Source organism: Dryobates pubescens, chromosome 1 (genome assembly GCF_014839835.1).
Source record: "Dryobates pubescens isolate bDryPub1 chromosome 1, bDryPub1.pri, whole genome shotgun sequence".
Lineage (NCBI taxonomy): Eukaryota > Metazoa > Chordata > Aves > Piciformes > Picidae > Dryobates > Dryobates pubescens.
Window position 1 is genome coordinate 42,021,223 of NC_071612.1, and position 22,510 is coordinate 42,043,732.

Sequence of the window (22,510 nt, forward strand, 5' to 3'; positions counted from 1 at the left end):
TGTAATACTATTAGTGACAAAATATGGCTCCCACCTTATAGAAATTCTATCTTCCATAAGAAGACAACACAAGGCTTATGAAAGATACCGAGCTGGGCACATCTCTAACAGAATAGCTTGCATTTATGATTTTATTTGATTAGGGTAAAGGCAAAATATTCTTTAGTCTACAAAAGTAACACTCCTGGATTTTTTCTTCAAGGAGAAAATTTTCTCAGAAGAAGCAATGGGTCTGAGGGAAAGAACAGGAGGAAAAAATGTTAAATTAGCTCAAGTGGAGGGTTGTGGGGTTTTTTTGCATGAAACCACTGTATTCGGGGGGGGGGGGGGAGGAATTGAGGTGTAGGGGGTGGTGGTGTGAAATTCATCATGGTTCTAAATGCAGCACTGCTTTATTTTGGGAACAACAGCTGGATGCAGTCTCAGGCAGATCTTCACTTTTTATTGCAATGATATTTACAACTGTCACCTCTAGTTCACATATAAAGGTCTGGACATCAACAGCAAGTAGAAGGGCAGAAACCACTAAGCAGCAAAGAAAATCTTATCTAAAAACTACTAGTTTGAAAGAAAAGGACAATATTTCATGTTTCTAGTGCCACTTCTCTGCATGCCATAGCCTGGAGTTCTCATCTTCTACTCCATAGGAATGGTAGTGCTAAGGTTTTGCACTGCCTATGTCTGTCTGTCTTCACAGAGCTATAGAACCACAGAACTGTTTTGGTTGGAAAAGACCTTTAAGATCACGAAATCTGGTACTAAACTGTGTCACTCAGCACCACATGTCTGCTTCTTTGAAACACCTTCAGGGATAGGGATTCAATCACCTCCCTGGGAAGCCCGTTCCAGTCTTTGAGAACTCTTTCAGTGAAGAAGTTTCCTCTAATATCCAACCTAAACCTTTGTTGGTGCAACTTGAGGCATTTCCTCTCCTCCTATCACTTGTTATGAGAAAGAAGAGACCCACACCCACTGGTCTTCAGGCTCCTATTAGTGAGGTCTCCTCTCAGCTTTCTTTACTCCAACCTAAATAACATCAGGTCCCTCTGCTGCTCCCCCCCAAACCTGTTCTCCAGACCCTTCACCAGCTTCATTGCCCTCTGCTGTACCTGCTCCAGCATCTCAGTGTCTGAGGACAGATTCACCTTACAAATCAACAGAGATGACAGTGTTATCAGTCTGTAAGAACAAGATATAAAGGTGTCTAAGTACAGAGCCAATTTTTTAAGCAATATCATGGAAGCATTGCCCTGAGGACTAGAAGTTAACATCATTGTGAAACAGTTTTCAAACCCTACAAAAAGTAGAGTGACATCAAACAATTTACCAAGCAAAAGCAAGGCCTGAAGTTATGTTAAGGTGAATGTTCATTATGCTTTTTGCCCATGAACTTTTGAGTTCCTGTTCCAATGAACATGAATGGTAAGGGCCCAGACACATTACTTCCATCGGGCTTGTAAATGACTCTTGCAGCTACAAGTTCCTCATGATCAGTTTAGTATTTAACTGTCACAGGGGAAATGCCAAGGGCAAGAGAAACACTGAAAAATTGGTTGTCAAGTGAGCTTGTAGGATTGCTGCAGAGCTGTAATTTATGATGTACACTTCTAATTACTTTTTGGAAAGAAAAACTTAATATAGTTGGAGCAGCTGTGGAAGTGCTGTCAGAAAATGCTTGACATTCCAGATTAATTGCGGAAGCATCTGTGATCCTTTCACTATGAATCACTGGACAATACACTCTGCCATTCTGTGCTTCATTAATGGGGGAGCCTGGTGTCATTGTGAGAATCAAACACATGATAGGAACATTCACAACCTTCACCTCATTTTTTTTTTTCATGTGATCCATATTGTCTAGCTCCTCCAGTTGTTTCTGCCTAACTGAGATAGCTTTCTAACCACCACCACCCTCAAAACAGGTATCATAGCATCAATTATGAACTGGGACGTTCACCTGAATTTCTCATTCTTTCTCCAGCAGTTTCATTAATGGAGTCCTGGGGGTATAACAACACCATCAGGAAACTGTATGTCATAACTGCAGAAAAAGAAACACGAAAGCAGGATGAAATTTTAGGAGCAGTTCCAGGGTGTCCTCTGAGGACATGTTCAAGACTCCAGTCCCAATATATGCTTTAGTAGGTAAACCTGTGGACTAACCGAAGTAAACATTCCTATACCAAGACCTGGGTTTCCTTTCAGATTATACAACCAGTAGTTTATTTTAGGAACATAAATCAATGGGAAAGCTCATCAGGAAGGTGACCAAAATTGCTACTACTCATGAGGGGTCATTCCTCTTATTGCCTCACTCTTAAAAACATTTGGTGATATGCCGTTGGCTTTAGCTTTCACTCTGAATGTTAGAGGATGCTGACAAGAGACTTTTGGGTACATGTTACACATGACTGCATGATGACAGCTTGTACATTTCTGATGTCACCCCCTTTTATGAATGGACAAGTACACACAAATATTTGTAGTTGACTTGAGGTTGTGAAATTGCTAAAAATATTTGCTTAGAATGGCAGATAAGATGCAAAAGGTATATAACGAAGGCTTGCCAATCTGCTGTTTGTTTAAGGAGCATTGCAGCTACTGATCATGAGCCAACAGATGCACGGAAATCGTTTCCTTGCTTTGACGAGCCCAACAAAAAAGCAACTTACAACATATCTATCATCCATCAAGATGCCTATAAAGCACTGTCAAACATGCCAGTACAGGTATGTATTTCCCAACTCTGCTGTCTAAGTTCTGTAAAGCCACTGGAAAGCTAGCATGGGTCACAAGGTCCTCACGCATTCACAGACTGCCTCCAGATGCTGTAAAGCTAAGGGTTAATAGAGTTTCCATGAAGCAGGGCTGTTTGGTTGGTTAGGACTTGTAGTGGTCCACCAGCATATAACATGGCAGTTCAAAGCCAAATCCAAAGCAGATATGAAATGTCACTTCTGTTTTGAGCTAACTGGCCCTCTGTTGAGATACTCATAGAATCATAGAATGGTTTGGGTTGGGAGGGATGTTAAAGATTATCTCGTTCCAAGCCCCTGCTGTGGGCAGGGACGCTTCTACTAGGCCATGTTGCTCAAGGCCCCATCCAGCCTGGCTTTGAAAACTTACAGGCATGGAGTTTTCATGACTTCTCTGGGCCATCTGTTCCAGAACTTCTTTCCAGAGTCTAATCTAAATTGATTTGAGCATCTCTTACTAATTATAAACAGGTAATGGTAGGTTCTTCAGTCAAGCCAAGTGGACTCTGAGAAGGAATACTCTGGAAAACAGGCTGCTTTCCAAATGAGAAGTCCAAAATAATCACTGAAACTACATGAAGGTTCAAAGTGAAGGTCTGCTAGTCACAATCTAACAGTGCAGAATCCTGCTAGCAAGGAAGTTTAGAGTTATTATTTTTAGTAATATAGGACCTGAAATCATATTTGTCAGCTCATGGGTGGGGAAACTTGTCAGTGCACCATGACTATAATTTTCTAAATAATGTATTTCTGGACCTTTTGGGTCAAATTCCAAGTTTTGTATGAAATTCAATGGCATCAATTATCTATCTCTAGGTCCTCTGGAAGAAGTTTGAATGGTTTTCAGCTGAGAGAGTTTTTAATGAATAGTTCAACTGAATGTGTAGTCCAATGTATCATTTCTAATGAATGTGTTCTGAAATGGGAGATAAAGTGCCAAGTATTTTTTAAAAAGAAAAAAAATTAGAAAGGAACTTCCAGCCTCCAGGCTGTTGACATTTGCATCTTCCCAGTCATTGCCCCACCCAGAAAACAAAGGTCTGCTTTGCTGTGTACTGGTTTATTTAGAAATTCCCCCAAAGCTCAGCTATTCCTTCACAATGCAGCTGCAAGAACTATAACCCATCTGGTACAGATGGCTCCCAGACCCTTTGCAAATTTAAAGCTCTGACCTACTGTTATTAAAAATATTTCTATGATACCAACAAAAGACCAGGTGCTTTGATGAACAACCTGTGAGAGTGTTTGCTGTACCTTTCCTCACAGACCTTATCTAAGTGAGGGAACTGGCAAGGACGCTGAGGGAATGAGAGGGAATGTTATCAAGATTTAATGGTCTTTGACATTGACTTTACACCTTTGCACATGGACCTTATCTCTGGTATGGACAAAAAAAAAAGTATATCAGACAGGCAATAGTAGATGATGAATAGCAGAAATAAATATTTAGAGGACAACTCACAGACAACAGGTTGCAGGTTTGGCCATATAGTTCAGTTGAGAGTTAAGAACACTTGGGAAAATCTGGAAAGGTTTTTAATTTATTTGCAAAATAAAAACTATAATCAGCACTAAACCTTATGTACATTTAAACAATCCACCAGTTAGTGGTGCTAATTTATATCTGAATGACTTCAAGACAGATAAATTAGACTGATCTTTACCATGGCATAGCATCTCTGCAATCCCTGACTCCTACAAGGTGTATATATTTAAGAGAGGACAGAATTCAGTCTTTTCCAAAATGATGTTATTTCAACGACAAAACACACAGGTACACACTGAAAAATTCCCATTGGCAAAACTCCTGTGCATGTGAATGGTTTGAAATCCTTGGTGAAAATTAGGTCCAGGTAAACTTAATCAGTGCAGCAAAATAATGTCCCATTTTGTGTAGTGCAGAAAAAAAAAGAAAACCCGAACATTTTGACTGTTCTCACAGTGAGGCCACACCTTGAGCACTGGGTTCAGTTTTGGAGCCCTCACTGAAAGAAAGATATTGAGATGTTGGAGCAGGTTCAGAGAAGGGTAATAAAGCTAGTAAAGAGTATGGAGAACAGGACATATGAAGAGTGGCTGAGGGAACTGAGGTTATTTAGTCTGGAGAAGAGGAGGCTGAGGGGAGACCTTCTCTCTCTACAACAGCTCCTCGAAAGGAGGTTGGAACCAGGTGGGTGTTGGTTACTTCTCCCTATTAACAAGTGGTAGGAGGAAATGGCCTCAAGGGGGAAATGGCCTCAAGTGATAGCATGAGAGGTTTAGTTTGGATATTAGAAGCAACTTCTTGACTGAAAGGGTTCTCAAAGACAAGAACAGGCTCCTCAGGGAGGTGGTTGAATCCTCAGACCCTAGAGGGGTTTAAAAGAGGTGAACCTGAAGAAGTGATTTATTATTATTCCTATATAGTTGCAGCCTTCATTGAAATGCTGTACCTTCTTCTGCATGTGTTTGCAATTCTGAAAATCAAGTTAATTATTTTTCCATTTCTGCAGCAAACTGAACAGCTGGATGGTGGCTGGACTCGGACAATTTTTGAGAAGACAGTCCCCATGAGCACTTACTTGGTATGCTTTGCAGTGCACCAGTTTACTTATGTAGAGAAAACATCTGCTAGTGGGAAACCGGTAAGTCCTGAACATGGTTCTGATGGCAGAGGTACTGTGATTTGCATGGTTGTTTTTTTAATGAAACATCTCTTTGTATAATACAAAGAGGAACATATTTCCCCCTTTCTCCAGCCTATTCTGTGCAGCTTCATTTATCAGATTAGATGTTTGCAGTGGTCCCTCTGATTTTGACTACTTAGAGCATTTTGCAGTCATTCCCTGTCTGCCGTCTCTGTGAGACACCAGTCAGTATCTCCAATACAGGTACACGTGTGAGGGGTACATTTCTCCAACCTCATCCCTGACTTGAAGCCCAGAGTCTGAAGGAATGTACAATCCACGGGTACAAGAGTTTCACATGCCATAGTACAAATGCTTTGCAGTTTCCTGGGGGTTAAAAGGTGTCAACTCATGCACTTGATGTCTTCTTATTTACAACCATAAAGACACAGGACTACAATGCTCTGTGCCACTAGGTATTGGCTCTAACATTCTTTATTTTAGCACAGAGGCTAAAGGAAACTAACTAGTGTAAGCTCTTTACAAGCAAGTATAGAAGTGATAGTGCCTGCCCAAACTGCCATACATTTGTTAGGTGCCCTAATGAAGTGATTATGCTTGAATCTATATCCATCAAATTAAAGTAGCTCCTTTATTTAAATGCAACAGGCAGTCCAATCCAGTTCTCCCTTTGTTTGGAATGTCTGATCATAAGGTATAAGGAGATCACAAGACATGTTGAATCACAATCTGAAAGACGAAATACATTTTTGCCTCTCAACATGAACTCCTCATCTAGCCTAAATCCATTCATTATTTATTGGTTTACCATCTGAGACAGAAAATGATCCCAGAGCTGTATGCTGTCTGCTGCTTGCTGCCTGATCTAGTTGGAGGTGCCCCTGCTCACTGCAGGAGGGGATGAACAAATTAACCTTTGAGAGTCCCTTCCAATTGGATGCAATCTGTGAATCTGCTTTCTCTTCCTTTGCCCTCAGGGGTGTAACACATGGTCTTGTGGTTCAGATGAGCTGACAGCACTTTCCTCCTCTTCTGTGGGCAGTGACACAAATGGCCAGGGAATCTACTGCAAAACCCCAGCCAGATCGCTGTTCCCCTAGAAAGAAAGCTCTTCTCGAGTTTCTCCATCTGAAAAAGCTCAGCAAATCCTTGCCTACTCAAGACTGATGTGAAAATCTGCCTCGTATCAAACTCCAGAGTGCTGATCCAGATCTCAGCAAACATTTCTTGGCACAGCACTGTGCTGAGGCCTCCCTCATCTATGCCCTCACTAGCAGCATGCTGTACACTTAGATTATTTCTTGACAGATAACTAGGCTAAATTACACCTAGCCAAGAAAATGGGTCCTGGTTTGAGGCAGCGATGCAGTATTCTTAGATCCCTGCTGCTTAGCTGAGTCATCTGCAGAAGAAGACAATGTTTTAGGTCATCCAGCCGCTCAGTTTTGTTAACCAGATGCTCTTCAGTTTGGCCACTCCATTCACTGTCAGGGACAGGACTTTGGTTATTTGGCCTCTCTAGATATTCTCTAGAGTTTAGTTGTTTGAAGAATCAAAATGTGTGCAGCTTTTGTAGAACGTAGTGTGATAGCAAAAAAAAATAAAATTGCTGAAGATGTATAAAACTTACTGTTTTCTAGATGGAAGAGTGAACATTCTCTGTTTGCCCTTGCCGTTCCCCAGAATATAGCTCTGAGATCAATATTAGTTTTGGTGTGGGTTTTTTTGTTTTCGTTTGGGCTTTTCCCCCGCCAGGCATAGCACTGTAAGGCCCATACTGCTCCTGACTAGTTGTAGCTCTTCTAAATAAGAGAGGTTGCTCACTGAAATTAAAGTTTGTGTATTTCTGTCAGTACAGAGGTTGTCTGAAGAAACATCTAATTCAGTCCTTGCTTTCTAAGTTTTTTATTAACATTATTCACTGAAAAATGCCTGAGGACTTGTCTGCAGTAGAAAACTTGGGGTTTAAGTGAGGTTAAAATTACAACTGTTTGGAGTTTTTTTCTGTTAGCTTTGACATAGTTTTACCAATATAAAGTGCAAGATTATTTTCTCTCTAAGATTGTTTTTAATTAAAGAAGCCACATAAAATTAATCACTAAAAATTACCTTTTCCCCAGGATAACCAGGCAATCTTTAGAGTTATTAATCAGATATTTAGAAAGTCTTTTTCCTAATGAAACAACTCCTTTCCAAAAACCTGCAAACCCAGCCAAGCAATGAAGTATTTAGATTCACCTATTGCTGAGAACATTCCACAGTTTGCTCTATAAACTGCTAGCAATAAATCCCTCATCCAACAGAAAGTACCCATGTGAGCTATACTTTGCTTTCATCAACAACAGCACCCAGCAAACTACTTAAAAACTCTGTTTACTCTGAGAGCCAGTGTCCTAACAAAGCCACAAATGGAATCAATGGTGGGAAATGTGCTTACAGCTGGACATGGTGCTCCTGAGCTGATTACCTGTCAGGTACCAAATGTCTGCTTGGAAAATCACAGAGGAGATTATACAAATGAAACTCGAAGTCAGTCCTAGTGCATGCTAAAGGGTTTGGAACCCATTAATATGGATCAGCTAAGGGAGCGAAGACTGCTAAATTGAGAAAAGAGCTTACTGAAGTGGAAATTGCAGATTGTAATTGCAAACTGACCCTGAGGGAAATCCCCTGCCTGGAATGGATTCATGATTGAATTTCATAAGCTTTTTGGGGGTTTGTTTTGTTGGGTTTTTCTTTTCATTCCAGCTTTATTTCTGACCACTTTCCCATCCTTCCCCCTATTTGGAAGAAGTGAAATTTCATGGTATGGAAATCAATGTGTTGTCAAGCTCCAGGAGGGCTCCTAGAGTAGGCTGGCTCCTTTGCTCAGTTTGGACCCTAAATTCCTGGCTGCAAGACAAGGCTGAGGAGTAACCACGTCACATCAATACAGCCGGAACAATGGGACCATGTAGAGTGTGCAAAATGAGATGGATCAGTTTTCCTAAAGCCAGAAACTTCACTCCGTACTTAGAAACTTCACTCTCTTCATTTCCAAGATTAAGATTGAGGAAGAGTGAACAGCCTATGGCTCCTGCCAATGGACACTACAGTGCTATGGCTCTGCTTTGGGACAGAGATTTGTGTTAGCTTTGGGACAAAGCCTCGTGACACTGAGGGAAGATCCCCAAAAGACTCCATGAATTCTGAAGTTAAACTTTGTTTTCACAGTGCATAGATAACATTCCAAAATGTTTTTCCAAGCCTTCTCATTATGGTTACAGGTGTCATAAGGACTCCAGTCCTCCAGGGCTTGAAGTTTCCTATTGTCTGGCAGTAACAGCCAAAGCAGTCCTGGGCAACAAGCCTCAGGGATGGATATGTCAGCACTGAACACAACATTTTTCACATTCAGAAAGAAAAGACCACATGCTCAGATATGCAAGAGGAGCACGTAAATGGTCACTCACCACACAAAGGGCTACCAAATGTGACAGTTTTCCTGGATCTGCCTGTTGGAAACAGAGGGAGCCGATTGCTTTCTAGGATTTCCAGAGGCACAGCAGCTTGGCAGGCATCATTGTTGAAACTGGGTAGCTGTGTGACCTGAAATCCCGGGCAAATAGCCACTTAACCTGCATGGGCCAGCATGTATAGGAAGAGTTACAGATCTGGTAAACACACTATCTTCAAAGGGTCTGACATCTTCCAGCATACAAGGACAAGTGGAAAATATGATGATAGTAAGTAGGAAAGTATGAAGGAATTGAAGAAAATAGGCTGTTATGGGCTTCAGAATAATTTCAGAACAGATAGGCTCCTAAGGACTGGTCTGATGGGATGAGTCCAGATCAATAAACTGCTCAGAACAGCAATTGTGCTTGCCTAGGCTTCCTTCCTGAGAAAAACGGGCCTTGGGGAAGCAGAAGCCTGCTCCAAGCTTGGCCACTGTGAGTTCTAGGCATGAGTTTTGCCAGTTTTACAGTTTAGACACACTGTGGAAAGCATCCACAGGTTATGTTGACTCAATCTCTCTTACATACAACATCCAAAACACTTTGTGAGTCAATGTGCAAGGGAACAGAATTTCTCATCCAAGCCAGTTCCTTAGAGAAAACCTGCAGTGTTATAGGTGTGCCTGTTAAATGACTTCTCAATGCTTGCTGCCTTCTAACTGAAGACTGTTCTGTCTCTTTGTTCTGCAGCTGAGAGTTTATGCCCAGCCACTGCAAATACACACAGCAGAATACGCAGCAAATGTAACAAAACTTGCATTCGACTTCTTTGAAGAGTACTTTAATATGAGCTATTCCCTTCCAAAGTTAGGTAATAATCAATGCTTATATTTTTCCTTTTGTTCATTCATTGTCAAGGTTCTGTTTCTCCTACGGGTCTCTGTGCTTTGGTGGAAAACAGCATGAAAGCATTTGGTTGCTAATGGCTGCTGTTACGTCAGGATGTTATAAAACTGCACTCATGTAGTTCAAGATATTCTTAAATGTCACGATGAGAAGGTTGCCTCAGTAACAGTTACCAGTTCTCACAGTTTTATTTGCTCAGTTGAAGCAGTGGTCCTGGCATGGTCATTTTAAAGTGCCTTGTAAAAAACAGAGGAAGCATTGGTGTCATCAGCAAAGGAACATCATGAGCTAAAGTAGAGCCAGAAGAAGTTTGAGAAAAATATGTATCTCTTCCATGGGAACCTCTGGGCAAAAGTCAGCAGTGAGATAAGTGGAGATGTAAACTGCCAGAGAATATGTCATACTATTTATTAACCTTTGTGTAAAGTGGGTGTGTATCTACTTCTTGGAAAGATGAATGTGGTCCAGCATATATTTTTTTGTTGTTTTTTAACTGCTGGGCTAAATAAAGACCTGGAGCTGAACAGGAGTGGGCACACCATCAAATTTTGCCCATGGTTACTAAAGAAGCAAATTAAAAGTAGTGCAGTTGGGCATCCTGCAGCTTGGGCTATCAAGACTCTAGATCTTATTTGTCCAGTTTGAACTAATAAAGTTGGGAATGTAATCACAGTCTTGGAAAAGCAACCCTCTAAGACTTCCAAAGAGGTAATTCAGATAGGTTCATGAGCTTAAAAGGATGGAAAAAATATTAACTACAAACAAGTTAAGGCAATGTAATGGGGAAAAATAACCACCCCAATCTTTGGAGATGATTAACAGCGCTATGTAAAATCCTGTGCTGGCTGTTCACACACCTACTCATCAGGCTAACCTGTATTACTTCAGCAATAGATTTTTACCTCCCTCTTTTGAAACATCAGAGGAGTTTAGTGTAAATATCTGTTTTCATTTTAATGGCAACTGAATTAGGGAAACCAGTACAATATATACACTGGTACCCAGTAATAACTGGGGCTGTATCTCACCTACCCTTCAGATTCAGACTTTCATTTCCATAAAAGCTTGATGACTTTTTCCCCACAGCATATAGGCACAGGCCTGTCTGTGCTACCCTGGTAACCCCAGGTCAGCAGTGTCAGAAGATAGATGCTCTTGGAGATCTTGTACTGGTTTTCTCAGAATGCCTGTTTGTTGGATCTTGGATCTTAACTTACAATGTTGTTCATCAGAATTAGAAGTCATCTATATCAAACCTGATGAATCAAATTTGTTTCTGCACAGTGGTTTATTTGAATATTACAATTCACACTGATTTATGGTTTCTGGCCTTGTCATTCTCCTTATTTTGACTGCCAGTGAAGCCCTTGCCAAATAATCAACTTTGGTTCTGCAATCAAGTTGTTTAAATTAAAATAAGTAATTTCTATCTTCTGTTAGGGTGGAGTGAAGCTTGTTTGTCCTATACTGTTTTAAATCAATCTGTGTTTTTTCACTAATTCACACAGAAAGGCTGTGATCATTGTTTGCAGGAGAACATGTCAGTCCTGTTGAGTCCACAATTCTCATTTAAACCTGTATTGATTACTGACCATAAATAAGTGACCCCCCAGAGATTGGCAGGACTAGAAGCAGATATTGTTCACTGCAAGGGGGATTTACATCAGTTAACATGTCAATAAATACTTTCACTACAACAGTGTGACAAACAGCAACATGCTTCATTATACTGCAAATAGTTTCAGGAAGTTTAGTGCCCACAGCACATCTCCAGACAATACTCTTCATTTCTGGAGCCAAAATGGAGTAATGCATGATATGTGGTCTCCCAGGAGAACAGTATCACCTCACATGACAGATCCTTAGCTAGTGCAACTGGTCCTCACTCCAAGGACTTCAGCCAAGCTGGACCACTTACTTCTTAAACACAAGGTACAGACTGCAGAACCACAAATGGCAAGCAAAGCAGGCTGTGAACACACAGAAAGAGAATAAGCAAAGTGCCTCAAAGGATACAGTGGTTATCATGTTCTCTTTCTTTCAATACAGATAAAATAGCTATTCCAGATTTTGGGACAGGTGCTATGGAGAACTGGGGTCTGATCACATACAGAGAAACAAACTTGCTGTATGATCCCAATGAGTCAGCCACTTCCAACAAACAGAGAGTAGCTGCTGTGATAGCTCATGAGCTCGTTCATCAGGTAAATGGTTTCTTTTTACAGTGCTTCAAATGTGTAGTATAAACATTTTAATCTTGAAAATACTGTCATTGCTCCGCCTTGGGATCTTCTACGTCTGCTTACAACTTGCTTGCAAAATATGCTGTTAAAACAGTTCTCCATTAGAACTTTGAAGTACCATAACCACTGCCTTTGGGTTTTTCTCAGGAATTTAGATGTTTGGGTCCAGACTGTGAGCCAGCTTACAAAAATCTGTCTGAGATGTGTTAAAGGAACTAATTTGCATGTGCAGATGTCTCTTTTGGGCAAGCAAACAGGGACAACTGTACACTGTGGAGGCTGTCTGAATAAAACATCCTCACAAGCAGAAATCATCAGATCAAGAGGAAGAAACTAAAAATATTTTCGATGGCACATGAATCATTAGCAATCTCTCCAGTTATATGTAATTTTATAATAAAAATGATGCTTTAACACAAGGCAAGGCCTGAATTCCCATTTAAACCCCAAAATTATGATAATTTGCATCTGGCAACAGGAGGAGAAGTGAACAAGTCAACACTGTATGCGTAGACGTGAGATACTGACATGAACATTTACCATTTATTTAACACTACATCTTCCCATGTATATAATTGCAGTGGTTTGGAAATATCGTGACCATGGACTGGTGGGATGACTTGTGGTTAAATGAAGGATTTGCCAGTTATTTTGAGTTCCTGGGAGCGAATGCTTCAGAGCCAGATTGGCAAATGGTAATTATTTCTGTCTTGTGGAGGACTGGCTGGGCTGGAGGGAAAGTTTTGGAAGACATTAAAAATTAGAGAAGGACCATGAAGACTTAGAAGTATATTTACATTGCACAGTGCAGTGCAACATGAAGAAAAAGTTGGTTTCAGCTTTTCTACCTACCAGCTATGAAGTAACAGCAAAGAAGGTACCCTTAGATAGGCATTATAGTCTGAGGAATGATAACAGTGTGCAAAAAAAGGGTCATTTCTTGCTCTCTTCTTCCTACCCTCTCAAACATCTCATAGCATGCATGTTTTCCTCAGCCACCCAGGTGTAGTGGCTGTTAGAAAATGCAGAACTTCTGCCAGTGGAAGGAAGAGTAGGTTTTATGTAGGTTGAGCCCGCTGTCTAAATCTGCTAGCCCCCAATAACTTCAGAAGCAGGCAGTGCTCCCCCTGCCTCCCTCCCTGCTGCCCATAAATACCTCTTCACATCCACATTATGTGAGACTGAGAACAAAATCATGCCTGGATCATTTCTTTTACACTGTGAAATAGAGGTTCTGTTGTTCTAACTACATAAGAAGAGAAATTAGTTGCCATGCCTAAAATTTGAAAGCCATTTTTTTTTTATCTAAACATTGTGTTCATTTAAGATCTAGAGACATCTCAGTGTTACAAAGAACTGAGAAGTAGAAGGCAAAACCTGAAGAAGTTTAGTCTTTTTTGTACAATATTGATTAGGAACTAAGCAGATTTTGACTGCAGGCAAAAAATCCCTTTTAAATTTTTATGTGTGTGTGTGTGTGTGTATTTACTTTAAAATACTATAGACCTTGGGATGGAAATCCCTGCCTCCTTCCTCCCCAACTCTATTTTGCAAATGGAATTAATAATTCTTCATAGGTATTGTCACGCTGCTGAAACTCATAAGACAGGCTCCCCTTTTGCCTGCTGTGGGAGAGGGTTGTATTATGATGCACATGGGAAAATAGGATTTGCAAAAGACAATTTATCTTAGTTAAGGAAAAAAAAAAATGTATCCCTCCCCTCTCAAATGTAAAGTAAGAGCTTGCAAGTCCTTCTTTAGTGGAGGTAGAACTTCATTCCACTTCCAACTGCTTCCCCCTAGAGAAGCTGCAGTTCAAGCACATTTTTCTGAGAAATTAGGCATATAGCCGTTCCTTCCTTTCTAACATCTTTGTTCTAACATCTTCTCTTTCTCAGCTTGATCAGGTTTTAACTGATGATGTGCTTCCTGTAATGAAGGATGATTCTTTGTTATCTTCCCACCCAATTGTATCTGAAGTGTCATCTCCAGCTGAAATCACCTCTGTGTTTGATGGGATATCCTACAGCAAGGTAGGATATCCTCCTGTTGTGACTTTGGGTGCAAAGAAGGGGAGGCTTGGGAGAGGAGATAAAAGTCAGGGGAGCTCATAAACCTAACTTCTAGCCCACTTGGACTGCGTGTCTGTGGGACTTTTTTTTTTTTTCTGTGGCATTCCCTGTTGTCACTGATGATTCAATCAGAAGAATCTGCCAGAGCAGTAGTGCAGCCAGAGCTAAGATCATCTACTGTGTGCCATGAAGACCTGCTCACAACATGCAGAGGTGCAGGGAAATCACCACATCAGCAGCTTCTGCCACTAAAGTCATCAGATTTAGAACATCCTTCATGTGCTGATGGCAGCCCAGTTATGTCAAACCTCATAACCCAGTGCAAAGGCAGACAATGATCTTTAATGTCCCTTCCAACCCAAAGCATTCTGTGATTCTATGATGCAAGGACAGATATCCAGATATCCTTTCTCTCACTCCCCCTTCACACCTTCGGGGCAGTGTAACTTCAGCTTTGAGGAAGCAAGACAGGGAGCCAAGTGGTAAAAACAGCAAAGTAACATCTTGTTTCATATTGCTCACATTATCCCAACCACTCAAAAAGCCTCAGCAAAGAGGCTACACCAGCCTCTGCAGGCATTTGCACTAAACTGGGGGATAGGTTCACTCCACACTTCATTGAGTGTTGTAGAGCTCAGGACCAACTTGTAGTACCGTCATTTACAGCCCAGGAGATGGTAGAGGACACCCCATTAGGGATGACAAGCTTTTTGCTCATCCTGGGGCTGTCCCTCTGAGTGGTGGTAGGGATCTGTGCCTATAAAGGCTGTCTCAGGAGCCACCTGGTACTGACTGAGAAATACCTGGGTCTGTGAGCAGCAAGACACCAGGATGCTGCTGCCATCCAACCACTGTTGTGACCAGGCTGCAAAGAAGCCATCCTGGGCCCACAGCTTCTGGTAGTACTCACTGTGTGGGGCAGCAGCCAGGAGCTCCACACTCGTGGAAAAGTGCTTTGAGGTCCAGAGCACTGGACACGTCAGCAGCACTGCTGAGGGTCACCACTTTGATATGGTCAGCAGGATCCAGGCTAGGAGGCTGAACTAGGCTCATCTCCCTCCTTATCAAATGCGCCCAAAGCCATTTTGTCCTTAGACACAAACCAAGCAGGTCTGGTATCTAACCAGGGACTCTCATGGCTTAAAAACCCTGACAACATTGCTGCTTCTAGGGTGTTTTTTTCAGTGCATTAAAAGACAAGCCTGAAGAAGCACTGGAGGAAACACCCTTTTCCCTCTCACCTCCACATACTCCACCAAGGTGGGGAAGTAGGTGAGACTCTGCTTACTCTCCTCAACAAGCCATCTCCCATGTTGTTTCTGACCCTGATACACCAGGCTTTTGTTGACAGCTTCTTGTCTGCTAGTGTTTCCTATCTGATGCCGTAACAAGTTTCCACCAAACACAGAAAATTCACCCTTAAAGCCTGTGTTTTCCTTTGCCTCCAAGCTCCTGTTGTCAGCCAGACATAAAGTACATGCTGCATTGACTTCAGCTTTAGCTGTGCTAGAGTTTGTAGCCATAGCTATTACTTTTATTAGCTAGATTCAATCCATCCATTTCCATCCGTTTTCTGTTTTCAATTGCTAAATCCTCTACCCAACAATACAACCAGTATTTATTGCATCATAAATGCCTCACAGCCAAATCATAAACCATGTGAAAACCTGCATTGTGTAACGCTGTTCTTAAATCAAACTAAAAGTCAAGAAACATACAGGGCTAAATTGAGTACTCTGGCCCAAAATGTATTTTAGTGGTGAGCTAAGCAGGAGGCAGACTGTTGCATGGACTGAAAAAAACAATGGAGAAGAAAAAAAAAATCCTGTGCCTGGATAATTGCTACGTGAACTCTTTTTTTTTTTTTTAAGAGAAAACAGTTGAGAACTCATGCATTGTTTGGGAACAGCCTGCTTGGGATATAATTTGGCTTGGGATATAATTTGGCTTGAATGAGAAAGTTTTCATGCAGACTTAGCTCAAATTACTGTTGATATTTATATCTAAATGCACAACAATATTGACTTGGGTTTTTTTGGCTTTGTTTTGGCTTGCCTTTTGCATATTTCTTATAAAAACAATCTCCTCATGATAACATCCATCACTAAACAAATAAAGCATCACTTGGAATGCTCTCTTTTTAGTATTACCACAGCAATTACAGGGCTTACACAATACTAAAATTCTAATTAATTGCTTCAGGTTCTGTGAAGGAACCTTTAACTAGGTTAGGGCCAGGAGGACTTTAAGCACCTAAGAGAGTAGAGCTACACAATTGATAAATACACTTTTTTAAATCTGTCCTTTTCTCTTTCCCTTTCCCCTCTTTTCCAGTTCAATCCTCTTAGTCTGCAAGATTCTATTCTATTCAAGTAACAATGAAATGTTTTGTCTTTAGAGTTCAGATAGTGATTACCTTTGAAGAAAACAGATACTTAAATAACTTCTGCTAGAAATCTGCTTTTGGAGCCCACATTTTTTGAACCTTCCAGCTAAAGAAAACTAGGCTTAAACATTCTACATTTCTGCCACATATGATCTTGTCAAATGTTTGTCAGAAAGGAGACTGAGGTGAGGCCTTCTCAATTTCTACAACTACCTGAAAGAAAGCTGGAGACAGATGGAAGTCAGTCTCTTCTACCCAGTAACAAGTGATACGACAGGAGGAAATGGCCTCAAGTTGCACCAAGGGAGGTTTAAGTTGGACATTACAAGAAACTTCTTCACTGAAAAGGTTCTCAAATACTGGAATAGGCTGCCCAGAGAGGTGGTTGAATCCCCATCCCTGGAGGTGTTAAAAAAAAACACAGAGATGTGGTACTGAGGGACATGGTTTAGCACCAGACTTGGTAGAATTAGAGAATGGTTGGACTTGATGATCTTAAATGCCTTTTCCAACCAAGCCAATTCCATTATTCTATGATTCTACTACAACTCTCTCTAAGTTATGTGGGCTCCATCATAGGCTACAATGAAATTACAGAAGGAGGGGAAAGAGACTGAAAATCGGCAGCAGAAGATGCAAGGGGTTAAGTACACATTGCAATTAAAACCAAGAAATCTCCACTCTTCCCAAATGTATACACAAGAGTGTATTTCTGCTCTGACGTTTTAATATAAATGGGAGGGGATGATCCACGAGAGGTCAGATAAGAAGTGGCTGATAGACAAAGCTGGGGAGCTGAGGTACTCTGGTGCATAGATGCTGCTTTATGATCACCATGAATCATAAGCAGTCTTGTAAGTACCACTAACAGATATCTCTTCTAAATTTTACAGAACTGGTTTTGAACTTATTTCGTGGCAAACACATTAAATTAATCTATCGGTAAAGACTCATCTGCCTACCCCATTGATTCTGCAGTATCATAGTATCAGTCAGGGTTGGAAAGGACCACAAGGATCGTCTAGTTCCAACCCCCCTGCCATGGGCAGGGACACCCCACACTAGATCAGGCTGGCCACAGCCTCATCCAGCCTGGTCTTAAACACCTGCGGGGACGGCGCCCCAACTACCTCCCTGGAAAACCCATTCCAGGGCTTCACCACTCTCATGGTGAAGAACTTCCTCCTCACATCCAGCCTGAATCTTCCCTCCAGCTTCATTCCATTCCCCCTAGTCCTATCACTACCTGAGATCCTGAGAAGTCCCTCCCCAGCCTTCTTGTAGGCCCCCTTCAGACACTGGAAGGCCACAATTAGGTCACCTCGGAGCCTTCCCTTCTCCAGACTGAACAGCCCCAACTCCTTCAGTCTGTCCTCATAGGAGAGGTGCTCCAGCCCTCTGATCATCCTTGTGGCCCTTCTCTGGACACATTCCAGCACGTCCATATCCCTATTGTAATAGGGGCTCCAGAACTGGACACAGTACTCCAGGTGGGGTCTCAGCAGAGCTGAGTAGAGGGGGAGAATCACCTCCCTTGACCTGCTGGCCACACTTCTCTTGATGCAGCCCAGTAGTCTGGAAAGAAGTCTGAGGCAGACCTGTTCAAACAGTCCCTCTGCCATGATTTGTGAAGTTGTTACTCTCAGAGACGCAAAACAGTGTAGATAGGATTTACTGACATTTCAGATAACATCCTTGTTTTCATGGGAAAAGTGGATTTTTTAAACTATTCATTGCATTAGGTTTTCAGCTGCCCTTTGATTTCATTCCGAAAATGAAAACATGCTAATCCCAAAATCGTATTTTGCTTTTTTAGATTGACTTTGCACTGCTTTGGGTTTTCATCATTTTCTGTCCATTCTCTTCTTTGTTCCACATGACTCTTTTACTTCTGTCTTCCCTTTGTTTCTTTCTTTTGGGGTCCTAATTGTTTTTTTTCTCTCTAACACCCAAGTAACTTCTCTGATCCTGACTCTAGCCTGCTTCAGAGGCCAAAGCTCTTACCCCAGTCCTCAGCAAAGATCATTCTGCATCTTGAGATGATATCCCCAACATAGAAAGCCCCAGACTTGCAGCATTTTTGGATTTCCCTATCTGTGGGGTTTCAGTTGAAGTCTCTTCCTCTATAAGGCTGTGCTGCTGGACAGGGCTATTCCCCAGCTGCCCTCACCCCTCTCCTGCTCACACAAACTGGTAGGACAGTAAACATCAGCAGCAGAGCTCAGGAGCCCTTGTACTGGCCCAGCTGGAAACAGGTGTCTGATTACAGCTAAGAAAAAGCTCTCACATTCAGAACTAACCCCCACAAACAGACAGAGTGTGTCATGAGTGAATTAGAAAAATATCACTTTCTTAGTCAGATGGATGATTTTTATTTTTGCCTTATACAATATTAATTCACCTGTCGCTTTTTTGGATTAGCAGAAATCCAGGGTTAGGGCAGCATAAAATGACCTTCTCCCTTTTCTCTTTGTCCCCAGGGTGCATCAATCCTCAGAATGATTCGAGACTGGATTACACCAGAACTCTTCCAGAAAGGCTGCCAGGTAAGGATAGAATCAAAACACACCAGAAATGTAACCCACCCTCATGTGACAGTAGCAAAGCCATTATTAAAACAGTAAATATCAGATATTAAAACAGTAAATATCAAGTATTTAATGCATGTCAGTATTGAGTGGACAATGTCAAAGAGAAGATGTTCCATACTCTCAAAGAAGCAGGAATGTGAATTGTGTTAAGATTTGATAGACTGCCAGTGAAGACCTACACTAGTGATAGATTTCACTGGAGAAATCTCCTCCACCTCACCATTATCCTGTTGTCGCCTAGGATGCCCTCGTTCAGCCAAAAAGTATGTTTGGAGCTTCATATGGCCACACTCCTCCAACCCATCCAAGCCTGGTCTGTGGGAACGCTCTTAGAGGCATAAGCTCATTGATGCCCTGATGGAGGGGCACCCTGCACTAGATAGGTGAGGTAATAGGGAGTAGAAAAAGGAGAAATTGCACAGTCCATAGTCCTTTCTCATGAAGGATAAAATGGCTTGTTACAAAATTATGGAAAGAAAAAAAGGGAGAAAGGGGCCCTCCCAGGAAGAGGAAAGTTTTCTGCCCTTTTCTATGAGCCAATGTCAGTTGTCTCTGCAGTTACCTCCCTCCTGCTGGAGAGCACATTTATGGGCCACTACAAGACAGTTGCATTTTCCTGTATTTTTCTTTTCATATATTCAGTCAATACAGTTCCACAAGATGGGGAAATACAACCACCTTGTACTCGAGGGAGTATTTCCCCTCTATTCAGGGCCTTCGAGAGCATGATTGCAGGTAGCTGTGGCTAACAGTGAAACAAACAGCACCATCTACTGATTAAACATCACCAGGATCCAGATAGCAAGGTGGAAAAGCAGTGATTAGCTATCCAGGTAAGATACAGGACAGGAATAACATTTAGGAGGTGCAAACACTTAGCTCAATACCACGATTCCTTGTAACAGTCATTTTGATCACAACCTAGAGGTGACTCGACTTTCTTCTTCCACTCTGTGTCCACTGCTGGTGAAATCTGAGCTTCTTCCTTCTAAACCACGTCTTACATTAGGCACAAGTTTACAACAAGATAGGAAAGCACAGGAACTTCATCAGCATAATATTGATCCATTGAACCTCCTGCTCAGACTGTCACTGCACATGGATAGATACTCTATGCAACTGATCTGTTGCCAGTGATGGTACAAGAGGTAGCAGGCACAAAATTGAACATAAGAAGTTCCATCTAAACATGAGGGGGAACTTCCTTACTTTCAGGGTGGTAGAGCACTGGAGCAGGCTGCCTAGAGAGGTGGCGGAGTCTCCATTGCTGAAGTTATTTAAAACCCTTTGGAAGCAGTCCTGTGCAACCGGCTCTGGCAGGGGGGTTGGACAAGATGATCTCCAGAGGTCCCTTCCAGCCCTCTGTGATTCTGGGTGATACTTGCATCTCTGTACAACTGAATATTTGTATCACTTCCATAGGCAAAGAAGAAAGACTTGGTAGTATTTTCACAGTCTCCTACCTCTCTCTAGGCATACTTGAAGAAATACTATTTCCAGAATGCCAAGACAGAACAATTTTGGGAAGCTCTGGAAGAGGTAGGTTTTGCAGCAACCCCAGCCGTTGCTAATAAACATTTCATAACTCACCCAATTATTTTCATTTCCTCAAGCTGTTCATATTCTAAAGGTCTTCAATCAATGAGAGATCACAAGCTAGGCAGTCCCCCAGGATATTCCAACACATATTATTTCTAGCAATTGTACATTATTTCTTCTTTTTTTTTGGCATAAGGCTGGAGGAGAGGACTACGAAACAAGAAATGAGGCCTTGCTCACAAACAGCAAGATGTCAGAATATTGCCTCCACCCTAACCCAAGCTCATTTCATGGGTGAAAACACCTCTCATCCACCACACATGCACCTCGTATTCTCCTTTATCTCTAAACAGATTCAGCTTTTGGGAAGGTCTCAACAGCGCCCATTCCCAAGTAATTTTGGTGTTCAACTCCAGCTTCTGAGGCCCAGTTGGGTCGTTCTCTGTGCCACCATTTTCTGATCTCTCCTTCTTCTTGAGATTGGGCTCTTTCCATCTATCCAATTACCCACAAAATACTACCAAGGTCTGCCCCTGTTATCATTTCCTTTCCTTCCACCACACACACTTCCACTATGTGAACACTCACAGAGCCCAGGCTGCTCTTTTGTGTCTCCTTTCAAGCTCCTATCTCCTTGGTCCACCATTTTGTCCTGCTCAGCAGGACATCCTACTGCTCCCTCCCTGGTGCTCTCCATCTTCAAGTCACCTGCCTTGTCTGAAGAAGAAAACAGTGACTCTAACTCAATGCCCAGGTGGTATCCTGGGGAGGCAGTAGCAGCTTTCTTCAGCTCCAGACTAGAGCAGAAGTTCATGGCCCACAGAATGAATCAAAGTTTACATTAGTGCAGCTGCTGGTGGTTGACACTGGCTCCTCCTTCACATTTAAAACAGGGCATACTGAAAGGAGCCTTCTGGCTTTGAGAAGTCTCTTTTCTGTCCTGTTGACAGAATTGAGAGATCTTAGAGTATGCAGGAGGCCTCAAAGATTCCTCAGTATTTCTTGTTATGTTACTGACCAGTCTCCTGTCTACATACTTCTCATTTTCTCTGTCCACATTCAAGTTTCCCGCTCATTCCTTCTGTCAATGACAGGCACCATGAAAGAACTTAAAGGAGAGTTTTTTGTACTAAACCTGCTTTTCCTCTGCCCTTTCTGCTCTTCTTTCTTTCTTTCAATATCAGAAATATTTAAATTTTTTTTCCCTCTTTGGAGTGAATTTGATTTTTCACTGCAACCTTCTCCCATCATTCACAGGCAAGCAATAAACCTGTGAAGGAAGTCATGGACACATGGACTAGGCAGATGGGCTACCCTGTTTTGGAGATGGGAAGTAATTCACTATTCACACAGAAACGTTTTCTTTTGGATCCCAATGCAAATGCTTCTCATCCCCCTTCTGATCTTGGGTAAGTTCCTGCTGCAAATGTCTATCCAAACCAGTAGAGACACTCACTTCAGATCACATATATGTAGGCACTGTGATGCTCATTCTTGTTAAACTTACTCTCAACATTTGTTTTTAAAAAGAAACCACCAGGAAGTTAGATACAAATACTTCCAGTTCATGACAGCATCAGCCCTTTGTCTCTGGGTTTCTTTCTCAAACATAGCAGAGCAAAATCAGACAGGGTCTCTCAAAAAAATCTTATTTCCACACACAGACATGATTGCAAATCATCTCTTGAATGACTGCAAGTTATAGCCTGCCAGACAAAGGAAAACTGACACAAAGTTCTCTCTGTCCAGAAATAATATGCCCACAATCCAGGTATTTTATATCATGAGAGTTCATTTCTTTTCCTATATGGCATAACATCTATAATGCATCACATACAATACAGGGTCTTCTCCATGTGTCTTAGATGCTTGAGTTACAGTGAAATAGCTAACCATGTATAAATATTATTAATCCTCATCAAGAGCTGCCTTTTTTCCTGTTTAACTGAGAAA

At 41.7% G+C, this 22,510-nt stretch overlaps 1 protein-coding gene across 1 annotated transcript in view; it reads left to right on the forward strand.

Moving 5' to 3' along the window:
* The window catches only part of ENPEP (glutamyl aminopeptidase), a 37,468-nt gene that overhangs the window by 3,999 nt on the left and 10,959 nt on the right, over positions 1-22,510 (forward strand). The window contains exons 2-10 of the mRNA XM_009904896.2: positions 2,588-2,729; positions 5,249-5,380; positions 9,571-9,691; positions 11,776-11,930; positions 12,551-12,664; positions 13,868-14,002; positions 18,908-18,973; positions 20,492-20,557; positions 21,815-21,966. Coding sequence (XP_009903198.1) covers positions 2,588-2,729; positions 5,249-5,380; positions 9,571-9,691; positions 11,776-11,930; positions 12,551-12,664; positions 13,868-14,002; positions 18,908-18,973; positions 20,492-20,557; positions 21,815-21,966 — 1,083 coding nt within the window. The remainder of the gene's footprint in view (positions 1-2,587; positions 2,730-5,248; positions 5,381-9,570; positions 9,692-11,775; positions 11,931-12,550; positions 12,665-13,867; positions 14,003-18,907; positions 18,974-20,491; positions 20,558-21,814; positions 21,967-22,510) is intronic.